Source organism: Cherax quadricarinatus, unplaced genomic scaffold (genome assembly GCF_038502225.1).
Source record: "Cherax quadricarinatus isolate ZL_2023a unplaced genomic scaffold, ASM3850222v1 Contig231, whole genome shotgun sequence".
NCBI lineage: Eukaryota > Metazoa > Arthropoda > Malacostraca > Decapoda > Parastacidae > Cherax > Cherax quadricarinatus.
The window spans coordinates 68,202-90,000 of NW_027195257.1; the positions used below are offsets into that span (position 1 = coordinate 68,202).

Genomic DNA, 21,799 nt, shown 5'->3' on the forward strand with positions numbered 1-21,799 from the left:
TGCATGATGGGTCTCTTCTAGAATATGTAAGCAGATAATAAATAACAAAAAGGCATAATACTGTCGGTATTATATACAATTCTTGTACTACTACTACTACTACTACTACTACCTCCACCTCTTCCTGCCTATATATAGCCGTCCTGCTCCACCTCTGTTAGTGTGACTTTGTCAATGGTCCAAGTCGGACCGAAACGTCGTCGTAAGCTTCTCTCTTTTATGTGCGGGTTATTTGTGTATGTAAGCAGATACAGGTATCTAGGCTTTGAGGTTCCACTACTTGGACCTGTTGCAACAAGACTTTGTCGCCAATACAAAGAAAGACTGAGAGTTGTGGCTGGGTTTCACCCCAGGTATGGTGCTAATGATAAAATTGTGAAAATGGTGTATCTTGCTTATATTAGATCATTGGTTGATTATGCAGCGCCACTACTTGCTCTTGTGTCTGACTGGATGCTTGGAGGGCTGGAAAAACTGCAGAACGAAGCAATGAGGATCATTTTAGAATGCCCTCGTACTGTCAAAATCACAAAGTCACACAGCACGCACTCTCGTAAATTATTTACGTTGACCGTTCTGTTCACCAATCCACTGGTGCAGCTGGTAGTGCTGCTGTTGTCGCACAGAGTGATGGATCTCTTAAAGAAATTGGAGCACGCATCAATAATTGAGCCTCTACCCTTCAGACAGAACTGTTTGCCATACTCTTTGCACTGAAATGCATCTATGTATCTAAGATTGACAGTTTAATTGTAACTGATTCTCTGTCATCCATAAATGCTCTCAACTCATTAAGCATAAATTGTGGCATGCTTGTGTCAGAAGCCAGACACAGGTATGGTAAGATTGTGGACAGTGGAGTCAGAGTGCACATGCTGTGGATTCTATCTCACATTGGTCTTCGGATGCATGATAGAACTGTGTGATGAATGGTTTGAAAAACCGACAAGTTGAAGATTGAGACACTTATGCAACATATGGGAATCTTTATTCAGGAAACGTTTCGCCACACAGTGGCTTCATCAGTCCGATACAAAGTAGAAAGGCGTAAGGAGAGGAGGAGTTTGAGGTAATCAGTCCCTCAGCCTGGAGTCGATGTGTTCAGTCCATCAATCTTGTAGAATGTACAGCATAGGGCCATAGACGCGGCTTATGCCCTCACCTATTGTTTTCATGATGCCTTCAATCATTTTTTTCTCCTCCTGTTTTATTTCTTCAAAGTTGTCCCCCTTGGCTTCTTGGAACCCGTACACAAAAACTGACCTCGCCCTTTCCTCCTCCCACTGAGTCTCCATCTGCTTCCTCTGAGGCATTTTATTTCCTTCCATTGACATGTTCTTGCCTTCAGTCCCTGTCATATCTGAAACTTCTATTCTCAGTGAACTGTCTTTCCTGACCAGCTGTCCCTTGCTACTGCAGTTGGCTGTTAGAATCTCTGTCATTTGATCTTAGTGTGCTCCTCGTCTTTTCCCTGGCCCCACGTGGGTCTGATAGGGCCTTCATGTACGGCATGTCTCCGTTGTTGCTTACTGTCCCCTTGTCTGCGCCTGACATTGAATTTCCTGATGTCACATCTGAATTGTCATTTGTCTCTCTAATCTGTTTCAAGCTTTGCAGTTTCTCTTCTAAGCACTGTATCCTAGCTTCTGCTGCTAAGACCTGTACTTCCCACTTCCTGCACTCTTCAGCTATCCGCTTCTCCATTTTCTTACCAAGCTCTACTATCTTCCTTCCCCACTCTTCCTCCCTTGTTTGGAGCTCTAACTCCCAGTCTTTCCTCCCTGGTTCTTCTACCAGATCTCTGGTTTTCTGTCCTCTAGGGCCACCCATTTTTTTTTTGTTTTTTTTTTACCACAGACAGAAGGCTAGAGGAGGGAGAGGGTGCGAGGGTGCGAGGGGGAGAGAGAAAGGGTAGAAAGAGGGAGAGAGAGGAGAGAGAAAGGGTAGAAAGGTAGAAAGAGGGAGAGAGAGGAGAGAGTATGGGGGTGAGGGATAAGACCAAGGGGGAGAGAGAGAGAAATGTGAGGGGGGAGAGAAAGGGTAGAGAGAGGGAGAAAGAGAGGCAGAGGGAGAGGGAGAGAGAGAGAGAGAGAGAGGGAGGAAGGAGGGTGAGGGAAAAGGCTATGAGAGAAAGAAATGGAGAGATGGAGAGAGAAGCCTATAGAGAGAGAGGAGGGTGAGAGATATGGTTATGGGAGTGAGAGAGAGAGAGAGAGAGAGAGAGAGAGAGAGAGAGAGAGAGAGAGGGAGGGAGAGAGAGAAAGAAAGAGTAGGGGGAAGGGGAGGGAAAAAGGCTATGAGAGAGAGAAACGCGAGGGAGGGGGAGGGAAAGATAGGAGGGAGGAGGGAGTGAAGGCAAGAGCGGGGGAGGGGAAAGGTCTGTGGGGGAGGGAATGGTGTGTGGGGGGGTGAGGGGACGCGGTCAAATTCCAAGGATCAGCTGTGTGTACTCACCTAGTTGTGGTTTCAGGGGTCGAGACTCAGCTCCTGTCCCCGTAGTGTATGTGTGTGCGCGCGTGTGTGTGTGAGCACGTCAGTTGTTTATATGTCCCAGAAATACATTTCACCTCTGTGTAACCGTAATACTAATAAGATACCATTAACACTGAGAGTAATTCTAATAATTATAATACTAGCGTGTGTTAACAAGTCATTCTTTCACCCAGTTATGTACTACCTTTTACTACATGTGTACCCAATACTTGCTTCTCAGATTGTACTCTCTTTGTGTACTAAAACATTATTGTGTGTGTGTGTACTCACCTATTTGTACTCACCTATTTGTGGTTGCAGGGGTCGAGTCCTAGCTCCTGGCCCCGCCTCTTCACCGGTTGCTACTAGGCCCTCTCTCTCCCCGCTCCATGAGCTTTATCAAACCTCGTCTTAAAACTGTGTATGGTTCCTGCCTCCACTACGTCATTTTCTAGGCTATTCCACTGCCTTACAACTCTATGACTGAAGAAATACTTCCTACTATCTCTCTGACTCATTTGTGTCTTCAACTTCCAATTGTGGCCTCTTGTTTCTGTGTCCCCTCCCTGGAACATCCTGTCTTTGTCCACCTTGTCTATTCCACGCAGTATTTTATATGTCGTTATCATGTCTCCCCTGACCCTCCTGTCCTCAGTGTCGTCAGGCCGATTTCCCTTAATCTTTCTTCATAGGACATTCCCCTTAGCTCTGGAACTAACCTTGTCGCAAACCTTTGTACTTTCTCTAGTTTCTTGACGTGCTGTGTGTGTGTGTGTGTGTGTGTGTGTGTGTGTGTGTGTGTGTGTGTGTGTGTGTGTGTGTGTGTGTGTGTGTGTGTGTGTGTGTGTGTGTGTGTGTGTGTGTGTGTGTGTGTGTGTGTGTGTGTGTGTGTGTGTGTGTGTGTGTGTGTACTCACCTAGTTGTACTCACCTAGTTGAGGTTGCAGGGGTCGAGTCCAAGCTCCTGGCCCCGCCTCTTCACTGGTCGCTACTAGGTCACTCTCCCTGAACCATGAGCTTTATCGTACCTCTGCTTAAAGCTATGTATGGATCCTGACTCCACTACATCGCTTACCAAACTATTCCACTTCCTGACTACTCTGTGGCTGAAGAAATACTTCCTAACATCCCTTTGATTCATCTGTGTCTTCAACTTCCAACTGTGTCCCCTTGTTACTGTGTCCAGTCTCTGAAACATCCTGTCTTTGTCCACCTTGTCAATTCCTCTCAGTATTTTGTAAGTCGTTATCATGTCCCCCCTATCTCTCCTGACCTCCAGTGTCGTCAGGTTGATTTCCCTTAACCTCTCCTCATAGGACATACCTCTTAGCTCTGGGACTAGTCTTGTTGCAAACCTTTGCACTTTCTCTAGTTTCTTTACATGCTTGGCTAGGTGTGGGTTCCAAACTGGTGCCGCATACTCCAATATGGGCCTAACGTACACGGTGTATAGGGTCCTGAACGATTCCTTATTAAGATGTTGGAATGCTGTTCTGAGGTTTGCCAGGCGCCCATATGCTGCAGCAGTTATTTGGTTGATGTGCGCTTCAGGAGATGTGCCTGGTGTTATACTCACCCCAAGATCTTTTTCCTTGAGTGATGTTTGTAGTCTCTGAACCCCTAGACTGTACTCCATCTGCGGTCTTCTTTGCCCTTCCCCAATCCTCATGACTTTGCACTTGGTGGGATTGAACTCCAGGAGCCAGTTGCTGGACCAGGTCTGCAGCCTGTCCAGATCCCTTTGTATTTCTGCCTGGTCTTCGATCGAATGAACTCTTCTCATCAACTTCACGTCATCTGCAAACAGTGACACCTCGGAGTTTATTCCTTCCGTCATGTCGTTCACAAATACCAGAAACAGCACTGGTCCTAGGACTGACCCCTGTGGGACCCCACTGGTCACAGGTGCCCACTCTGACACCTCACCTCGTACCATTACTCGCTGCTGTCTTCCTGACAAGTATTCCCTGATCCATTGCAGTGCCTTCCCTGTTATTCCTGCTTGGTCCTCCAGTTTTTGCACTAATCTCTTGTGTGATACTGTGTCAAATGCCTTCTTGCAGTCTAAGAAAATGCAATCCACCCACCCCTCTCTCTCTTCTCTTACTGCTGTCAACATGTCATAGAACTCCAGTAGGTTTGTGACACAGGATTTCCCGTCTCTGAAACCATGTTGTCTGCTGGTGATGAGATCATTCCTTTCTAGGTGTTCCACCACTCTTCTCCTGATAATCTTCTCCATGGTTTTGCATACTATACATGTCAGTGACACTAGTCTGTAGTTTAGTGCTTCGTGTCTGTCTCCTTTTTAAAGACTGGGACTACATTTGCTGTCTTCCATGCCTCAGGCAATCTCCCTGTTTCGATAGATGTATTGAATATTGTTGTTAGGGGTACACATAGCGCCTCTGCTTCCTCTCTCAATACCCATGGGGAGATGTTATCTGGCCCCATTGCCTTTGAGGTATCTAGCTCACTCAGAAGCCTCTTCACTTCTTCCTCGGTTGTGTGCACTGTGTCCAGCACATGGTGGTGTGCCCCACCTCTCCGTCTTTCTGGAGCCCCTTCTATCTCCTCTGTGAACACTTCTTTGAATCTCTTGTTGAGTTCCTCACATACTTCACGTTCATTTCTTGTTGTCTCTCCTCCTTCCTTCCTTAGCCTGATTACCTGGTCCTTGACTGTTGTTTTCCTCCTGATGTGCCTGTATAACAGTTTCGGGTCAGATTTGGCTTTCGCTCCTATGTCATTTTCATATTGTCTTTGGGCCTCCCTTCTTATCTGTGCATATTCGTTTCTGGCTCTACGACTGCTCTGCTTATTCTCCTGGGTCCTTTGCCTTCTATATTTCTTCCATTCCCTAGCACACTTGGTTTTTGCCTCCCTGCACCTTTGGGTGAACTATGGGCTCATCCTGGCTTTTTCATTATTCCTGTTACCCTTGGGTAGAAACCTCTCCTCAGCCTCCTTGCATTTTGTTGCTACATATTCCATCATCTCATTAACTGGCTTCCCTGCCAGTTCTCTGTCCCACTGAACCCCGTTCAGGAAGTTCCTCATTCCTGTGTAGTCACCTTTCTTGTAGTTAGGCTTCATTCGTCCTGGCCTTCCTGCTTCTCCCTCCACTTGTAGCTCTACTGTGTATTCCAAGCTTAAAACCACATCGTCGCTGGCCCCAAGGGGTCTTTCATATGTGATGTCCTCGATATCTGCACTACTCAAGGTGAATACTAAGTCCAGCTTTGCTGGTTCATCCTCTCCTCTCTCTCTTGTAGTGTCCCTTACGTGTTGGTACATGAAGTTTTCCAGTACCACCTCCATCATCTTAGCCCTCCATGTATCTTGGCCCCCATGTGGGTCCAAGTTCTCCCAATCGATCTCCTTGTGGTCAAAGTCACCCATGATCAGGAGCTTTGCCCTGCATGCATGAGCTTTTCTGGCAACTGTGTGTGTGTGTGTGTGTGTGTGTGTGTGTGTGTGTGTGTGTGTGTGTGTGTGTGTGTGTGTCTGTGTGTCTGTGTGTCTGTGTATTTGTGCGTTTGTGTGTGTGTGTACTCACCTAGTTGTATTCACCTAGTTGAGGTTGCAGGGGTCGAGTCCGAGCTCCTGGCCCCGCCTCTTCACTGGTCGCTACTAGGTCACTCTCCCTGAACCGTGAGCTTTATCATACCTCTGCTTAAAGCTATGTATGGAACCTGCCTCCACTACATCGCTTCCCAAACTATTCCACTTCCTGACTACTCTGTGGCCAAAGAAATACTGTTAGTTACCATTTTGTCCTAGGCACATGTCGATTTGACACTAGGCCTGTTGTGTGTGTAGGTGTGTGTGTAGGTGTGTGTGTAGGTGTGTGTGTAGGTGTGTGTGTGTAGGTGTGTGTAGGTGTGTGTGTGTAGGTGTGTGTGTGTGTAGGTGTGTGTGTGTGTAGGTGTGTGTGTGTAGGTGTGTGTGTAGGTGTGTGTGTGTAGGTGTGTGTGTTAGTTACCATTTTGTCCTAGGCACATGTCGATTTGACACTAGGCCTGTTGTGTGTGTAGGTGTGTGTGTAGGTGTGTGTGTAGGTGTGTGTGTGTGTAGGTGTGTGTGTGTGGTCTGTGTGTGTGTGTGTGTGTGTGTGTGTGTGTGTGTGTGTGTGTGTGTGTGTGTGTGTGCGTGTGTGTGTGAGTGTGTGTGTGTGTATGTGCGTGTGTGTGTGTGTGTGTGAGTGTGTGTGTGTGTGCGTGTGTGTGTGTGTGTGTGTGTGTGTGTGTGTGTGTGTGTGTGTGTGTGTGTGTGTGTGTGTGTGTGTGTGTGTGTGTGTGTGTATGTGTGGTTGTGCACTCACTTAGTTGAGGTTGCAGGGGTCGAGTCCAAACTCCTCTGTGTGTGTGTGTGTGTGTGTGTGTGTGAACAGTAGCTCATGTCCTTCACCCACCATTACAGCATTGTTTAACAAATCACTAGTTAGCTTAATATCTTTATTATGCATCCCACACCCATCCTGTGGGCGATAGTCAAAAAGACTACAGAGGTACATTATGTGTCCAGGGACTGGGCCGCAAATATCTGCTGGCTGAACCATTCACACGTCTACACCTAATCACAATTGCAATGATTTTTTAATGTAAATGTTTGCTTTACTTACAATGAGCAAAGTCAGGGTATTTTTGATGACTGGGTTGTAAAACACCACTGTGGATAAAATACTATGACATATCTTGCACATTTCTGAGTGAGTTGTCTCTGAGTTCATTAATTTTATCGCATTCCAGTAAATAATGAGGGAAGGTGTGACAATGGTCCTTCTGGCAAAGTTTACATTTCGTTTGGTTTACGCAACTTATCTGATATTAACATTGCTCTCCAAAATTTTCGAGAAATTAATACACAAGATATTATACTCTTTTCTGGAATCGAGCAATTTACTAAACCCCTGCCAATTTTTTTTTCAGACCAAATAAAAGCACAAATGATGCATTTATAAAAATGTTGGACATCCTTTATACAACGCATGAAAATAATGAATATCTACTAGGCCACTTTCTTTAGTTTAAGAAAGCTTTCGGCATAGTCAACCACAGTATCCTGCACCTCATACCTGGTCATTATGGTATCAGAGGTCATGCGCTTTCGTATATAAGGAACTACATTACCAACACGGTGCCCCGTGGCCTGATGGTTAAAGCTCTCGCTTCACATGGTAAGTGTCTGGGTTCGATTCCCAGCATTGGACGTGTTTCCTTACACCTGTTATATATGTTCCCCATCAGTGAAATGGGTACAAGGGTGTTAGTTGACTGGTGTGTGTCACATCCTGGGACAAAACTGAGGTAAGAACATTCTGGTTGTGGGAGACTCCTAGGTAAGATAAATGGACCATGTCTTTTGTAAGAGAGATAGAAAGGTGAGACAGAGAGTGTGCTTCCCAGGAGCCGGTGTTGGTGACAGTCAACAGGTTGGATAATTGTGGAAATGACACTGGGAAGGGCAGGAGGCAGGAGCTGCTGGATAGATACAAGTCAGCCATATATGTAGTCAGGTCTAAGGGAGGGATCCCAATCATATGTAGCATTTGCCTAAAAGGGAAGTGGGTAATGAATGGATGTCTAGGGCAATTGGTATAAATTTCTGGCTAGACAGGTACTGCAATGAACTTGCAATCCCATTCATGGATAACTGGGACAAATTCTATGGAAAATGTGATTTGTTATCAAGGGATGGGGTACATCTCTCTGGGGTCTGAGTAGTTGCATTAGCTAAATCGATTGAGGGAGCCATTGCTGACTTGTCTAGGACTTTAAACTGATCGATTATAGAAGTATGGGTGTTTGTGGGAAACAATCAAGCTGCAGTACTAGGGTTGAAAACAGAAGATATTACCAGAATACCTCAGGGATATCTTTAAAAGACAATATCAAAATAAAGTTGCTTGTAAAGGCAAAGCAATTGATCAACAAACAAAGAGAGACAATAGAGGGCAGCGAGTGACTAGCTCCCTTAAGGTTTACTACACTAATCATGGAGTCTAAGGAATAAGATAGATGAGCTAAGATTACTTGCAAGTGCTGGTAATATAAATATTATTGCTATAGCTGAGACCTGGTTCAACTTGAAAGATAGAGAAATGCCTTCTGAATGTAACATACAGGGTTATTAACTATTCCACACTGATAGGGTCAACAGGAAGGGTGGTGGAGTGGCGATATAGTCAGAGATAATTTAAATTGTAGGTGTTAGACAAGATATAAGATTAGAAACATCGGATTCAGAATCTGTTTTGCTACAGTTTGTCGTGGGTCATGACAAATTAATTTTGGGAATGATTTATGGGCCCCCAAACCTTAATAGGAAGTGCAGTAAGCTACTATGGGGCGAAATTCATAAGGCGTCTAGATATGAAAATGTTGTGTTAATGGGAGATTTTAACTTTGAATTAATTGATTGGAACAATATGATAGAAAATCTTGAGTCTAGTGACTTTCTTGATACGGTTCAGGATTGCTTTTTTAAACAGTTTGTGACAGAACCAATTAGAGGAAACAACTTGCTTGACTTTGTTCTTGCCAACGAAGAATCACTAATCAATAATCTTGAGATTAATGATGAGCTTAGCACTTAGTATCAACATATCATGGAATTACCCATTACCACGATAATGTCGTCATACCAACCAACACGAAGTAGAAGCAGATCGCTGCGCACTTGGGAATTCCAACTGATTTTCACGCAGTATGTCGCAAGACAGTCCTTTTAACTCATTTAGAAGCATATTATTTAGGATTTTGTATCAAAACTTAATTCACATTTACTAAGTAAAATGATAACTGCATTAGATAATTTACGAGAAAACATTACAATATTGAGCACATAGCGTTAGACAATAGGTCGTGTTGGCATCATACGGGCCAGTTGCTGGCACCCTCATATAAGGCAGCAGAGTGCCTGGGCCACGTTAGTCACTCTTATTCCCGCCACAATGCGCACAGCTACATTAGTCAGTGTGGTGGTGCTGTCACTGATTGTGGCACCTCTCGTGCCACAGAGCAATGCGCAGCTCTGGGAGGCCATAGCGGGAGCTGTCTCAAATAAAGTGATTTCGTAAGTAAAAGTCATTTACAACAGTCAAATATTGCATATATTTTTTTAAGCTGTGGTTTCATAAAACATTTTTTGTCACGCTGCTATTTTGTGTTAGAACCTGATTCATTCATGCTACAGAAGCACCATTGATAAACTCTTGTATTGTTAACAGATTGTGGGATCAAGGAGAGGTGGAGCTGATGGGACACTACTGTAACTACAGAGTTGTGCCCAAGTTCAGGAGGTGGCAGCTCTACTTCAATGGCAGGATGTGGTGCCCCGGCTGGACCACCATCAGGGGAGAAGGTAATATATTTTCTTTTTATGGGAACTTCAACAGGAGTTCATCATTGTGAGTTTCACTGAGTGAAGAACTTCAACAGGAGTTCATTAAGGTGTTGATCACTGAGCGAAGAACTTCTCATGAGTGTCTTCATCTTAGCATGAGTGTCTTCATCTTAGCATGAGTGTCTTCATCTTAGCATGAGTGTCTTCATCTTAGCATGAGTGTCTTCATCTTAGCATGAGTGTCTTCATCTTAGCATGAGTGTCTTCACCTAATAGCTTCACATGTCTACTTTATTAATGAAAAGCTCTACTCAGCTCATTGGGATGATAGAGGAGTTACATAATGACTGTCGCAGTTCAGCAAAAAATTCTGTGCCACTCCGTGAAGTGTCCGGGAGACAGTAGTTACTGTGTACTGTGTCAGGGAGACAGTAGTTACTGTGTACTGTGTCCTGGAGACAGTAGTTACTGTGTACTGTGTCCTGGAGACAGTAGTTACTGTGTACTTTGTCAGGGAGACAGCAGTTACTGTGTACTGAGTCAGGGAGACAGTAGCTACTGTGTACTGTGTCCTGGAGACAGTAGTTACTGTGTACTTTGTCAGGGAGACAGTAGTTACTGTGTACTGTGTCCTGGAGACAGTAGTTACTGTGTACTGTGTCAGGGAGACAGTAGCTACTGTGTACTGAGTCAGGGAGACAGTAGTTACTGTGTACTGAGTCAGAGAGACAGTAGTTACTGTGTACTTTGTCAGGGAGACAGTAGTTACTGTGTACTGTGTCAGGGAGACAGTAGCTACTGTGTACTGAGTCAGAGAGACAGTAGTTACTGTGTACTGTGTCCGGGAGACAGTAGTTACTGTGTACTGTGTCCTGGAGACAGTAGTTATTGTGTACTGTCAGGGAGACAGTAGTTACTGTGTCCTGGAGACAGTAGTTACTGTGTACTGTGTTATTTGTGCTTTTTCCATTACTGTAAATGTTTATACAAGTGTCTTACATTACAGCGACCACCAGAAGCAGGTCTGGTGTCATTGGAGACACGACTCGTGACTTCGTAAGAAAGGCCTTCGAAGCTGGTATCATCACAGAACAATCAGCCCAGCAGTGGCTCAACTCTTGAAGCATCACTCACTCTTCATCCAGATAATGATCCTAGAAATATATATATATATATATATATATATATATATATATATATATATATATATATATATATATATATATATATATATATATATATATATATATATATATATATGATGTCGTGCCGAATAGGCAGAACTTGCGATCTTGGCTTAAATAGCAACGCTTATGTTGCCATATAGGACAAGTGAAAATTTGTGTATGCAGTAATTTCGCCAAAGTCATTCTGAACCTAACGAAAAAAATATATTTCATTGTGTTTGTTTAGTATTAAATTATTGTAAACGTATTTAAAATATATTTAGTTGGATTAGGCTAAAATAAATTATGCTTGCTATAATAAGGTTAAGTAAGTTTTCTAAGATTCTTCTGATGCAAAATTATAAATTTTTAAATCAACATTAATGAAAAAAATATATCTTTAAACGTATAAGAGAAATTTTTAGAAAGTACTTAATTTTAAATGAATTCTTGCTAATTGACCAGTTTTACATATTCGGCACCACATATATACGTATATATATATATATATATATATGTATATATATATATATATATATATATATATATATATATATATATATATATATATATATATATATATATATATAAATAATTTCGAGGTGCATTAGTGTTTTAATTAATATTTTAAATCCTTATTGTGGAAGAGTATCTTACAATTATCCTGGTAAATATGTATAGTAATATAATTTCTTAATGTTTTTCCAAAAGACTTCTGAAGAACCCCAAGAAAATTATCTTCTTGTGTTGAGAATATGATTCATCATGTACCATAGAGAGTATTCATCCATCATGAATGAATGAACTTACATATATGTTTTATGCAATAAAGTTTTTTCTAACCTTAGATAACAGTCTTTGAATTGTTCTCCAGCTGGATTGTTATAATCATAATATTTAAGGAGGTGTACCGGTAAGCCAGTGGAAGGCCTCAGTGAAATGACCAGAAGCTCCAGCGGCAGGTCATCATATGACTAAGACCCGCGTCAGGAAACACTTGTCCTGTTTCCTGACGAACCTTACCTAACCTCCAGTTGGATTTTGCTGCTCTAAATTTGGTGTAATTTGAATACTGTTTTATATTATATTTTACATAAAGAACACTACTCTTTTATACGATATAAACATATCACAAATACACACACAGACGCACTCGACCCGTGTAACCACATTCAGGTGAGTATTCAGAAAACTAGTATAGTACATAATATATATTTGTCCTGTTTCCTGACGAACCTTACCTAACCTAACATAATATATATGTTTATGGTTATTCCTTTTCTTACAGAAGAATAGTTATACATTCCATCAAACTCCAAGATGTGACCAGCACAATAAATTGACAATTCAGTGAATAAAACGCGTCAATTTTTTTTTATTCTATTAAAAAATATCTTAGAGGAAAAGAATAGCATAATATAAATAATATATTTCACTCTAAAATAACAATCTGAATTATAGCTCAACAGCCCTCCTTATTACTGCTGATTTTTTTATAGAAATCGGAACGAAAACTGGAGAATAAGAAAGGCAGTCATCTTTATTGTCAGCAACAAAGACACCTAAGTGACGTACATGTGTCTTATTTGTCAGTCTGATAGTTTGTTTACCATTAATAAGAACGGAAACTCAAGTTTTTTCACTGTGTTGTTCTTACAATTAGTGGTTGAGTATATACCAGCTTCTGTAATGGTTCTTCTCAGGCAAGAGTCAAGGGCGTAGCGGAGAACAGGTTATGTCACGGTGGCTAACATTTGATGTCATAGTGGAATACATTGATGGTCACACTGGAGGTCATCTGATGTACCACTGTACCACATTTGATATGCCACTGTAGCACATTTGATGCGGCCTTTGATGTACCACTGTACCACATTTGATGTACCACTGTAGCACATTTGATGTACCACTGTAGCACATTTGATGTGCCACTGTAGCACATTTGATGCGGCCTTTGATGTACCACTGTACCACATTTGATGTACCACTGTAGCACATTTGATGTACCACTGTAGCACATTTGATGTACCACTGTAGCACATTTGATGTGCCACTGTACCACATTTGATGTTCCACTGTAGCACATTTGATGTACCACTGTACCACATTTGATGTACCACTGTAGCACATTTGATGTGCCACTGTACCACATTTGATGTTCCACTGTAGCACATTTGATGTACCACTGTACCACATTTGATGTACCACTGTAGCACATTTGATGTACCACTGTACCACATTTGATGTGCTGTTGGAGCACATCCAAGTTTACTGGATACATTTAATGTTACACTGGGGTACATTTAATGTGACATTGGAACACATTTAATGTGACATTGGAACACATTTGATGTAACATTGGAACACATTTGATGTGACATTGGAACACATTTAATGTGACATTGGAACACATTTAATGTGACATTGGAACACATTTAATGTGACATTGGAACACATTTGATGTGACATTGGAACACATTTAATGTGACATTGGAACACATTTAATGTGACATTGGAACACATTTAATGTGACATTGGAACACATTTAATGTGACATTGGAACACATTTGATGTGACATTGGAACACATTTAATGTGACATTGGAACACATTTAATGTGACATATAATATTTCATTAAAACAAGTTTAACTTTACTTTAGAACATATTTAGTGCTGTATTGGGGCACAGTTTAGATTTTTAGATTTTGCCGGAGAAGCGGCTAGTTTAAACTTTATTGTGCTCCCCATATTCATCCTGTGGACGGTGGTGCATGAGTATGTGGAAATATAAAAGGCCTAGGAACTAGGCCTGAAAAGGGTTAACAGGAGTGCATCTGGATTTATATCTACAATTCACTTACCTGTTGCAAACATATTTAGAAAATTTGCTTAATGTATCTGGTATTATAATTTTATTAATAAGATATCTTGATATATCACATAGATTATTACACTATCTATCTGTATATTCCTCAATAAGTGGACAATAAAGCACATAGTGTTCAAGATAATGACCTCTAAGGCTGACCATATACAGTACTTTGTATTTGGCTTGATAATCATCTGTGTGTCTGCCAAACTGCCAGAAATACATGGTGCTTGAAACCTAGCATAACCCTGGCTACTACAGCATCAATCAGTCTGTTAGCATTGCAAGTTGATCCATAAAGATACTTATTTACATTTATGTTATAGTGAGTGATGGATCTTCTCAGGTTTCTAACTGCATTCCTATAACATTCAGTTTCATTATTTACCTCTCTCATGAAATTACCCCTAATGCAAGACAGTCTTACCAAAGACATATATATACAGGGAGGAGCTGCTGACCACAGGGAGGAGTACAAGATCAGCAAGTACAGGGACATTAGCCAACAGTATCAATTTGTCCCAGTGGGATCATATATATATATATATATATATATATATATATATATATATATATATATATATATATATATATATATATATATATGCAATAAGATCACAGTAAACAGGTGATTTCAGAATATGCAAAACAACACTACATGCATATATATATATATATATATATATATATATATATATATATATATATATATATATATATATATATATATATATATATATATATATATATATATATATATATATATATATATATATATATATATATATATATATATATATATATATATATATATATATATATATATATATATATATATATATCATCATAATAGCCAAGTTTAGTTCCATAACTATAGTGCCTTTAGGATGGCAGACGATTCACTTTGTAGTGTAGACGCCCAGTTGTTAATTCTTATGCCTAACGTAACATAGTTCCTATATTTCTTATGTAAGGAAGTGTCAACAAGAGCAGCTGCAGCCCTGCCAGTAGACTCTTGCTTAGATCCATCATCGTGTATAATTTGTGATAATTTGTTACTTATAGTTAAGCAAGGAATTTCTTCTTAAGCAATTGCCTTTGTAAGTGATTTAAGGAAAGGAATACTAGTGATGAACTTCTTGGGAGGGTCTTGTAGCCATGGAGGGATGAAATGCTCTTATTATCTACCGAGATACAGTTTGTGTAAATTATTAAACGGAATATATTACAGGTTTTCACAACCCATTTAAATCTATGTGCATTTAGTTCTAGATTTCGTAAGATTTGTGGTGATTTTGTTCATTTCTTAACGTTCTAATACAAAGTACAGTGTTACTTTCAATAATATTATCACTGATACTAGAAACACAAAGCTCCTTCTTCATATTAGAAACCTTGATAGATTCAGAACAGCCAATAATAATTATGAGGGCTTCATTTTGTTTTAGTTCCAAGGGCCAGAGAGAATTTTCCTTAGCTAGGATCTAATATAGGTTATGTACATCATTCTCACTATTCTCACATTAGTACCATAGCTGCAACATCTCTGAGCGCACTGAGCCTCTCTTTTTATTTCTTATTTAGTTGCGATATGATGGATTTATTGAAAGGTACGTCTACACAAAGATATCTGTAAGATTTTACGTAGCTGTTATTTTCACCCTGGAAACAGATGGGTAGTTAAAGTCGTTTGCTTGTCACTATCTTTGTTTTAAATATAACGAAGCCTAGTCGATTACAGATAGATTGAACCTTGTCATTTGGTGACATATTGAAGTGTTGTGATTTTTCCTCCCATTATGTAACTATATTCTACTAGATATTACTTTGTTTATTTGAGCAATGAACCTGCTCCTGGCTGAGAGTGCTTGTTGTATGATGAAGATATTCAAAGTCTGCGAACGTTGCAGAGGTGCGTTCAGGAAGTAACTAATACAACTATCTGGGGTGCTTTTAAACACCATCGACACCTTAAATACAGCTTCCTAAAGGCAAGCCAGGCTTCGTTCCCTTTCATCACATGACTCAAAGTGTCCCTATGCTTTATTAAAGCATTAATTTGATCATCACTGCTACAAGTATATTTATGTTCACTTATCCTAATAGACTGATTTCTACCAGTCACCCAAATATTATTGTTATCACAACATCTGCAAAGGGTAGTGTGTCTAAACAGAAGAGGTAGCTACTTGGGGAAGGTGCAAGAGGTTGCTTTCTGGAGAGATCTTTGATGAACGTGGTATAGTAGCTATCATGGGCAAATTGATGTCCCTCCATGACAAGTGCCCTTAGGGTGTTGTGTGCCACATTACCACATGGGAAAACCAAGTACCTCTTTTGTGATGCACTTTAAAAGTGTGGCAGTCAGGATGGTTTGGGCTATTCTTCTTCAACTGTGCATGGAGAATGTGGGGAAGTGAAGCCGTATAAAAACTTGAAGAATATATGAACATTCTTCCTCGGGTTTAACTGACTAGATACATGAAGGGCCTTTAACAAGAATTCAGTCACTATTTTTTAACTGGTATTGTGTCGAGCTGTGAGTAGAAGTATTCTCACATTCTCTTCGACACCGAGACAGAGGCCTTCAGGCGTCACTAAACTTTAGCACCTGAACTTCTTTATTTTTCGTTCGATTTCTTTCATTTTTTTTGTACGTAAAGAAGTTCCTTTCCATTGTAATATGACCAAGTTTCAATAAGATAGCTCAAAAAACAGCTGAGAATTTTTTTTTTTTATTAACACACTGGCCGATTCCCACCAAGGCAGGGTGGCCCGAAAAAGAAAAATTTTCACCATCATTCACTCCATCACTGTCTTGCCAGAAGGGTGCTTTACACTACAGTTTTTAAACTGCAACATTAACACCCCTCCTTCAGAGAACAAAATTATTTACTAATAATCATACATATTGCAAGGTACCGTCGATGTGGGACATGGAGAAGCTGTTTTGGCATTATCTACGCATAAAACAATGTTAAACACTATCTATCATGTTTAGCTTTACTGTAATTTATCCTTTCTTCATTCTTAAAAAAAATAAAGTTTGTATGGTTTTGACATTCAGCCAAATATCTGACTTTTGCCCTCACAAAAATCATAAACAAATTATGATATCTCAAAAAGATCAAAACATCATTTTGTAAAACAATCTTTCCTTTATGTTGTCTGTGAATTTCATTGCATTCCTGCTATTATTAACGACAGTATAGCAATATATATGTGAGTAACCTACTTCCAAGATAATCCGCGAAACAGCCGACCCACCGATTTTTTTTTGTTTTTTTTTCGAGAAAATAGCATTTTTCTCATGTTTATACTGCATTACGAGTGTATATCATAGTTACCCATATCCGTTTTCTTTAATATAAACACCCTGGAGGTGAAAGAAGGAGAATGGAAGCCTATCCCTAACTATGGGAATCTTATACGTATTCCTGTGGGAACGCTCGAGGAATATGCCATATACGTATTATTCATTCTGGAGTATTTACCATATTTCTTTGTTATTTATATTGTTTATTATGTCATATTAGATCAATTGTGATAGATAAATAAGCCATAGAAGCTATAATAGCGTTATATTGAAGCATATTCCCCGGCCATCCCGAGACTGGAATTTTCCATGACGTCAGCAAAATTTTCCCAGAAGGTTCCTGGTTGGCTGTAAGTCTATGTATAAGTCCCAACCACTGTATTATGATGCCAAATCGTCAATTATTATCTTTGAAAGAATAATACAATAAATACACGAAAAAAATCGGAAAAAAATTAAAATTGACGACAGGTGAGCAGACCTGCCGCGGGTGGTGACGTCACCCTAGGTGTTTTAAATGACCATAATTCCTTGTAGGAATGTCGTAGAACAATGATTCTGGTACCATTGTGTTGCCAGAGAGTTAAGCTATTTTTTCTATATGATTTATTTATTTATTTATTTATTTATTTATTTGAACATGATACCCCTTCAGCCTGGGTCCCAAATCATAACTGGTCTCCAAAAAAGAAAAAAAATGACATTGTTGGACATCACCAAGAGTTATATTCAAGGCATTGTTACTGCTGTCGTCTGAGAACTTTCCAGACATATTTTACCTAGAAGGGAGGTAGAATGGTAAGATAAGATAAGATTTCGTTCGGATTTTTAATCCCCGGAGGGTTAGCCACCCAGGATAACCCAAGAAAGTCAGTGCGTCATCGAGGACTGTCTAACTTATTTCCATTGGGGTCCTTAATCTTGTCCCCCAGGATGCGACCCACACCAGTCGACTAACACCCAGGTACCTATTTGCTGCTAGGTGAACAGGACAACAGGTGTAAGGAAACGTCGTGTCGAAATGTTTCCACCCGCCGGGAATCGAACCCGGGCCCTCCGTGTGTGAAGCGGGAGCTTTAGCCACCAGGCCACCGGGCCACCCGGTGCCTTCAATACCAGTAACTACAATTAGATAACGCTAACAATTACCAACCCCATCCTACTTCTAAATAACATCAAAGAGTTCTTGCAGAAAACAACCCAAATATTATAGAAATCCGAACAGGGAAATAATTTTTATAGCTTCTTTATGGCTAGCCTAAGACATAGAAAATAAATGGTTTACTTAATACCCACAAACTGAACATTCCTCTCTGCACTCTCACCTCTGGTATAAGCAATACCCCTCAATGACCGGCTGGTCTTGCCAAATATTAGTCCGGGCTCCTGGGCACCATCAGCCCTACATACGTGAAGTATTCAGGAGACCTCGTGTCTTGTGTCTCCATTATCAATATCAAGAGTAAACACATAGTTTTCTTCGCTCCCTTCGTCATAACATTTTTTTTTTACCAACGTACCTACTCCAGCCACCATCTACATAATCTGACAGATCGACGATACTGACCTTCCTGTGCAACATATGGGAATCTTTATAGAAGAAACGTTTCGCCACACAGTGGCTTCATCAGTCCAATAAAAAGCATGAAGGTATAAGGAGAGGAGGAGTTTGAGGTAATAAGTATCAAGATCCCATGATGTTGCAGTGTCTGACAGATGTGATGAATGGTTTTGAAACCCAAGTTGAAGAACTGAGAGACTTATGCAACAAGCTCCTTATTTCTTATATCTTCCCGCTTTGTATTAGACTGATGAAACCACTGTGTGGCGCAACGTTTCTTCAATAATGATTCCCTTATGTTGCGCAAGTGTCTCAGTTCTTCAACATGTCGGTTTTCAAAACCATTCATCACATTGATATGATTGACCTATGCATGAATTTCAACTACTTTCGATACGAAAATAATCGTTACAGTGTTTCGGCATGACAATCAGCTTTTTCATCATTGCTGTACTATCTAATATCTTCGTTGAGAACCTTGAGACAGATGTTTCAAAAAATGATTCCGAGTACCGTAACGTGGATAAAGTATGTCGTTGATTGATTTAATTTACTTTGAAGTTCGAAGAAGAGGGTAAACTCCTCTTCTTAGATGTAACTTTATTTAAGACACTTGAGAGTGATACCTTTTCTTTTAAAGTGAACAGGAAGGCCACAAACGAGGACAATCTGGTACACTTCTACTCACACCTCGATACACGCTCCAAGCGGGGAGTAGTGATTCGATTCTTTTTAAAAACTTCCATATATTTAGCTCTGCTTTGTCGAGAACGAATACACCTATAGTCTACAATCCGTCACAAATCTTCACTTCGCCACATTCTACATCCACGACTGTAGACTGAAAGTCTTGATCATCTTGAATATCAATCCTTCATGAAGAATGCACCACCAAAAGATACTTAGTTCTTTATGTGGTAATAAGGATAATAACAAATAACTTCCCAGTATCCACCACTGGTGTCTACACTATCTCATGCGGAAACTGTGGTAAGAAGAACGCAATAGAAATATTTCTATTAGGATCAATGAAAATCAATATACAGGCAGAAAGGATGATCAGAGTAATGCTTGCGTGATGCATTAAGACACTGATGAAATGGATTCAAGCCTATCTTCTCATTGGGAAGCCATATTGAAGAAAAGGATGCTCTTCAGAGGCATCCCTGACAGCGGTAACAAAAATGTAGCATAAAAAAACAGGAAGTATCAACAAATCTGCCACGAAAGCACACAAGTTTTTGAATACCTCCCACCTTCGAAACAGAGCGACCAGGTGACCTTACTACAGTTCAGTCAGTCCGACCTGAACATGTACCTTGCCTATATAAACCTGTTTCTCACGACCCATGTATATTTGGAGTAAACAAGATCCCAGGACCGAGGTATTTCCACAATGAAAGACCCTCAGTGTTGGCTCACTTGCCTTTATCTACAACACTCGGTATCATAAACCAGGTTTTTACGGTAATCGAAAGACTAAACTCTCATATTTTTCCACTTAAAAATAATAAAAATGTCCTTCAGTAAAAAATATCATACATCCTGCAGATCCCTGCAGGAAAAAAAAAAAGCTTTTAGTGTTATATAAATTATTTAGGAGAGAGAAGACTACAGCTTTCTCCCTCGAAGAGCTTTAAAGAAGTTCCTCAGCCTTGGGAAGTTCTCGAGGGTCACAGGTATTCCTCGAGGAACTTTATGGTGGGATAATAGAGATAATGATTGGCGTTCTCCGCCCACAGGAAGTCCACGTGGTTGAAGTCTCTCAGCTCAATCTGGTAATCAAGGGCAACCCAGGGCAGCTCCGAGGCTGTCTGTTTCACGTCCTGTAACACACAAAAGTCAGTCATAGCATGTTCTTCAGCACAGAAGAAACAGTCATAAGATGTCTTGTCCCCTAACCTAGAAGACTCAGTCATAACGTGTGATGCAACACACACACACACACACACACACACACACACACACACACACACACACACACACACACACACAAACTAACACACACACAACTAGTCACAACACGTCCTGGAAACAGAGAAGAACAAGTTATAACATGTGCTGCAACAAAAGAAAATCAGTTATAACAAATCCTAAAACAAATGATTTACTCCTACACTATGATACAAAACACATGAAAAAATGTGTTAAATGACGATACCTTCACCACGCTGATTTTCCATAAAACAATATCGGCTTTGATTTTTATTACCCATATTCATTGCAGAATAATGCGGTTATACTTAATTATGCTAATAAAACAATACAGAAAACAAACAAAATATACATATTTCTCACCTGAGGATCGACGATCCAGTCGTTCTCAGACCAGAAGAGACCCACCGGCACTCGCACGTTGCTGAGAGAGAAAGGAGGAGGGACCGAAGTCCCGTACTTGACCATATTCATGGCCTCCCCGTGGTCGTAGGCGCGGAACTTACCTGTAACACCATACTTGTGTTGCAAGATAAGGCGTCACACTGTGTGTTATGCACGGGACGGAAAACAAGATTTATCTTGAACGGTACAAGGATGGATTTTTTTTTTTTTTTGCAATGTGTCAACTTCTTTAGTATTTTGCTTTATGTATTTTCATCACATACAACTCACCTTCTATGGGTGTATTACACTTTTTTGGTGTCAGAAATATTAGAATGAGAGTATCTCGCAATGTTCACTTAATAATGTATAACTGCTTTGAAAAAATAAAAAAAAATAATGAAAGAAAGAAAAAAATAAGAAAAAGAAAGGAATTAAGAAAGGAAGAAATAAAGAGAAGCAAAATAAATAAATAATAGAGACTTGTTGACCCTCTGAACCACCACCACTAACAACAGCACCACCACGAACAACAGCACCACCACTAACAACAGCACCACCACTAACAACAGCACCACCACGAACAACAGCACCACCACAAACAACAGCACCACCACAAACAACAGCACCACCACAAACAACAGCACCACCACTAACAACAGCACCACCACTAACAACAGCACCACCACTAACAACAGCACCACCACTAACAACAGCACCACCACAAACAACAGCACCACCACGAACAAC

General features: G+C 40.4%; 2 protein-coding genes and 1 long non-coding RNA gene across 4 annotated transcripts in view; 1 reads left to right on the forward strand and 2 right to left on the reverse strand.

Annotated features, from left to right (window-relative positions):
* The first annotated feature begins 9,388 nt into the window (after window positions 1-9,388).
* LOC128692843 (anti-lipopolysaccharide factor) lies at window positions 9,389-11,836 on the forward strand. Its single transcript, XM_053782171.2, has 4 exons — window positions 9,389-9,548; window positions 9,703-9,836; window positions 10,825-10,978; window positions 11,057-11,836. The coding sequence occupies exons 1-3, from the start codon at window positions 9,427-9,429 to the stop codon at window positions 10,938-10,940; spliced, it is 372 nt and encodes a 123-aa protein (XP_053638146.1). The 5' UTR covers window positions 9,389-9,426; the 3' UTR covers window positions 10,941-10,978; window positions 11,057-11,836.
* LOC138851273 (uncharacterized) lies at window positions 9,945-10,141 on the reverse strand. The gene is made up of 2 exons (XR_011391108.1): window positions 10,088-10,141; window positions 9,945-10,047 (listed from the first exon to the last, which is right to left on the reverse strand). It is a non-coding gene; the product is annotated as an uncharacterized lncRNA (long non-coding RNA).
* A 2,865-nt stretch (window positions 11,837-14,701) lies between the features above and the next one.
* LOC128692825 (lipase 3) overlaps window positions 14,702-21,799 on the reverse strand; it is a 156,352-nt gene continuing 149,254 nt past the window's right edge. The window contains exons 10-11 of one of the 2 annotated variants that reach the window (XM_053782155.2): window positions 21,029-21,171; window positions 14,702-20,556 (exon numbers count right to left, since the gene is read on the reverse strand). In XM_053782155.2, the coding sequence (XP_053638130.2) occupies window positions 20,404-20,556; window positions 21,029-21,171 (296 nt within the window). In that variant the 3' untranslated portion in view covers window positions 14,702-20,403. The remainder of the gene's footprint in view (window positions 20,557-21,028; window positions 21,172-21,799) is intronic. The other variant, XM_053782161.2, reaches the window with a different exon arrangement.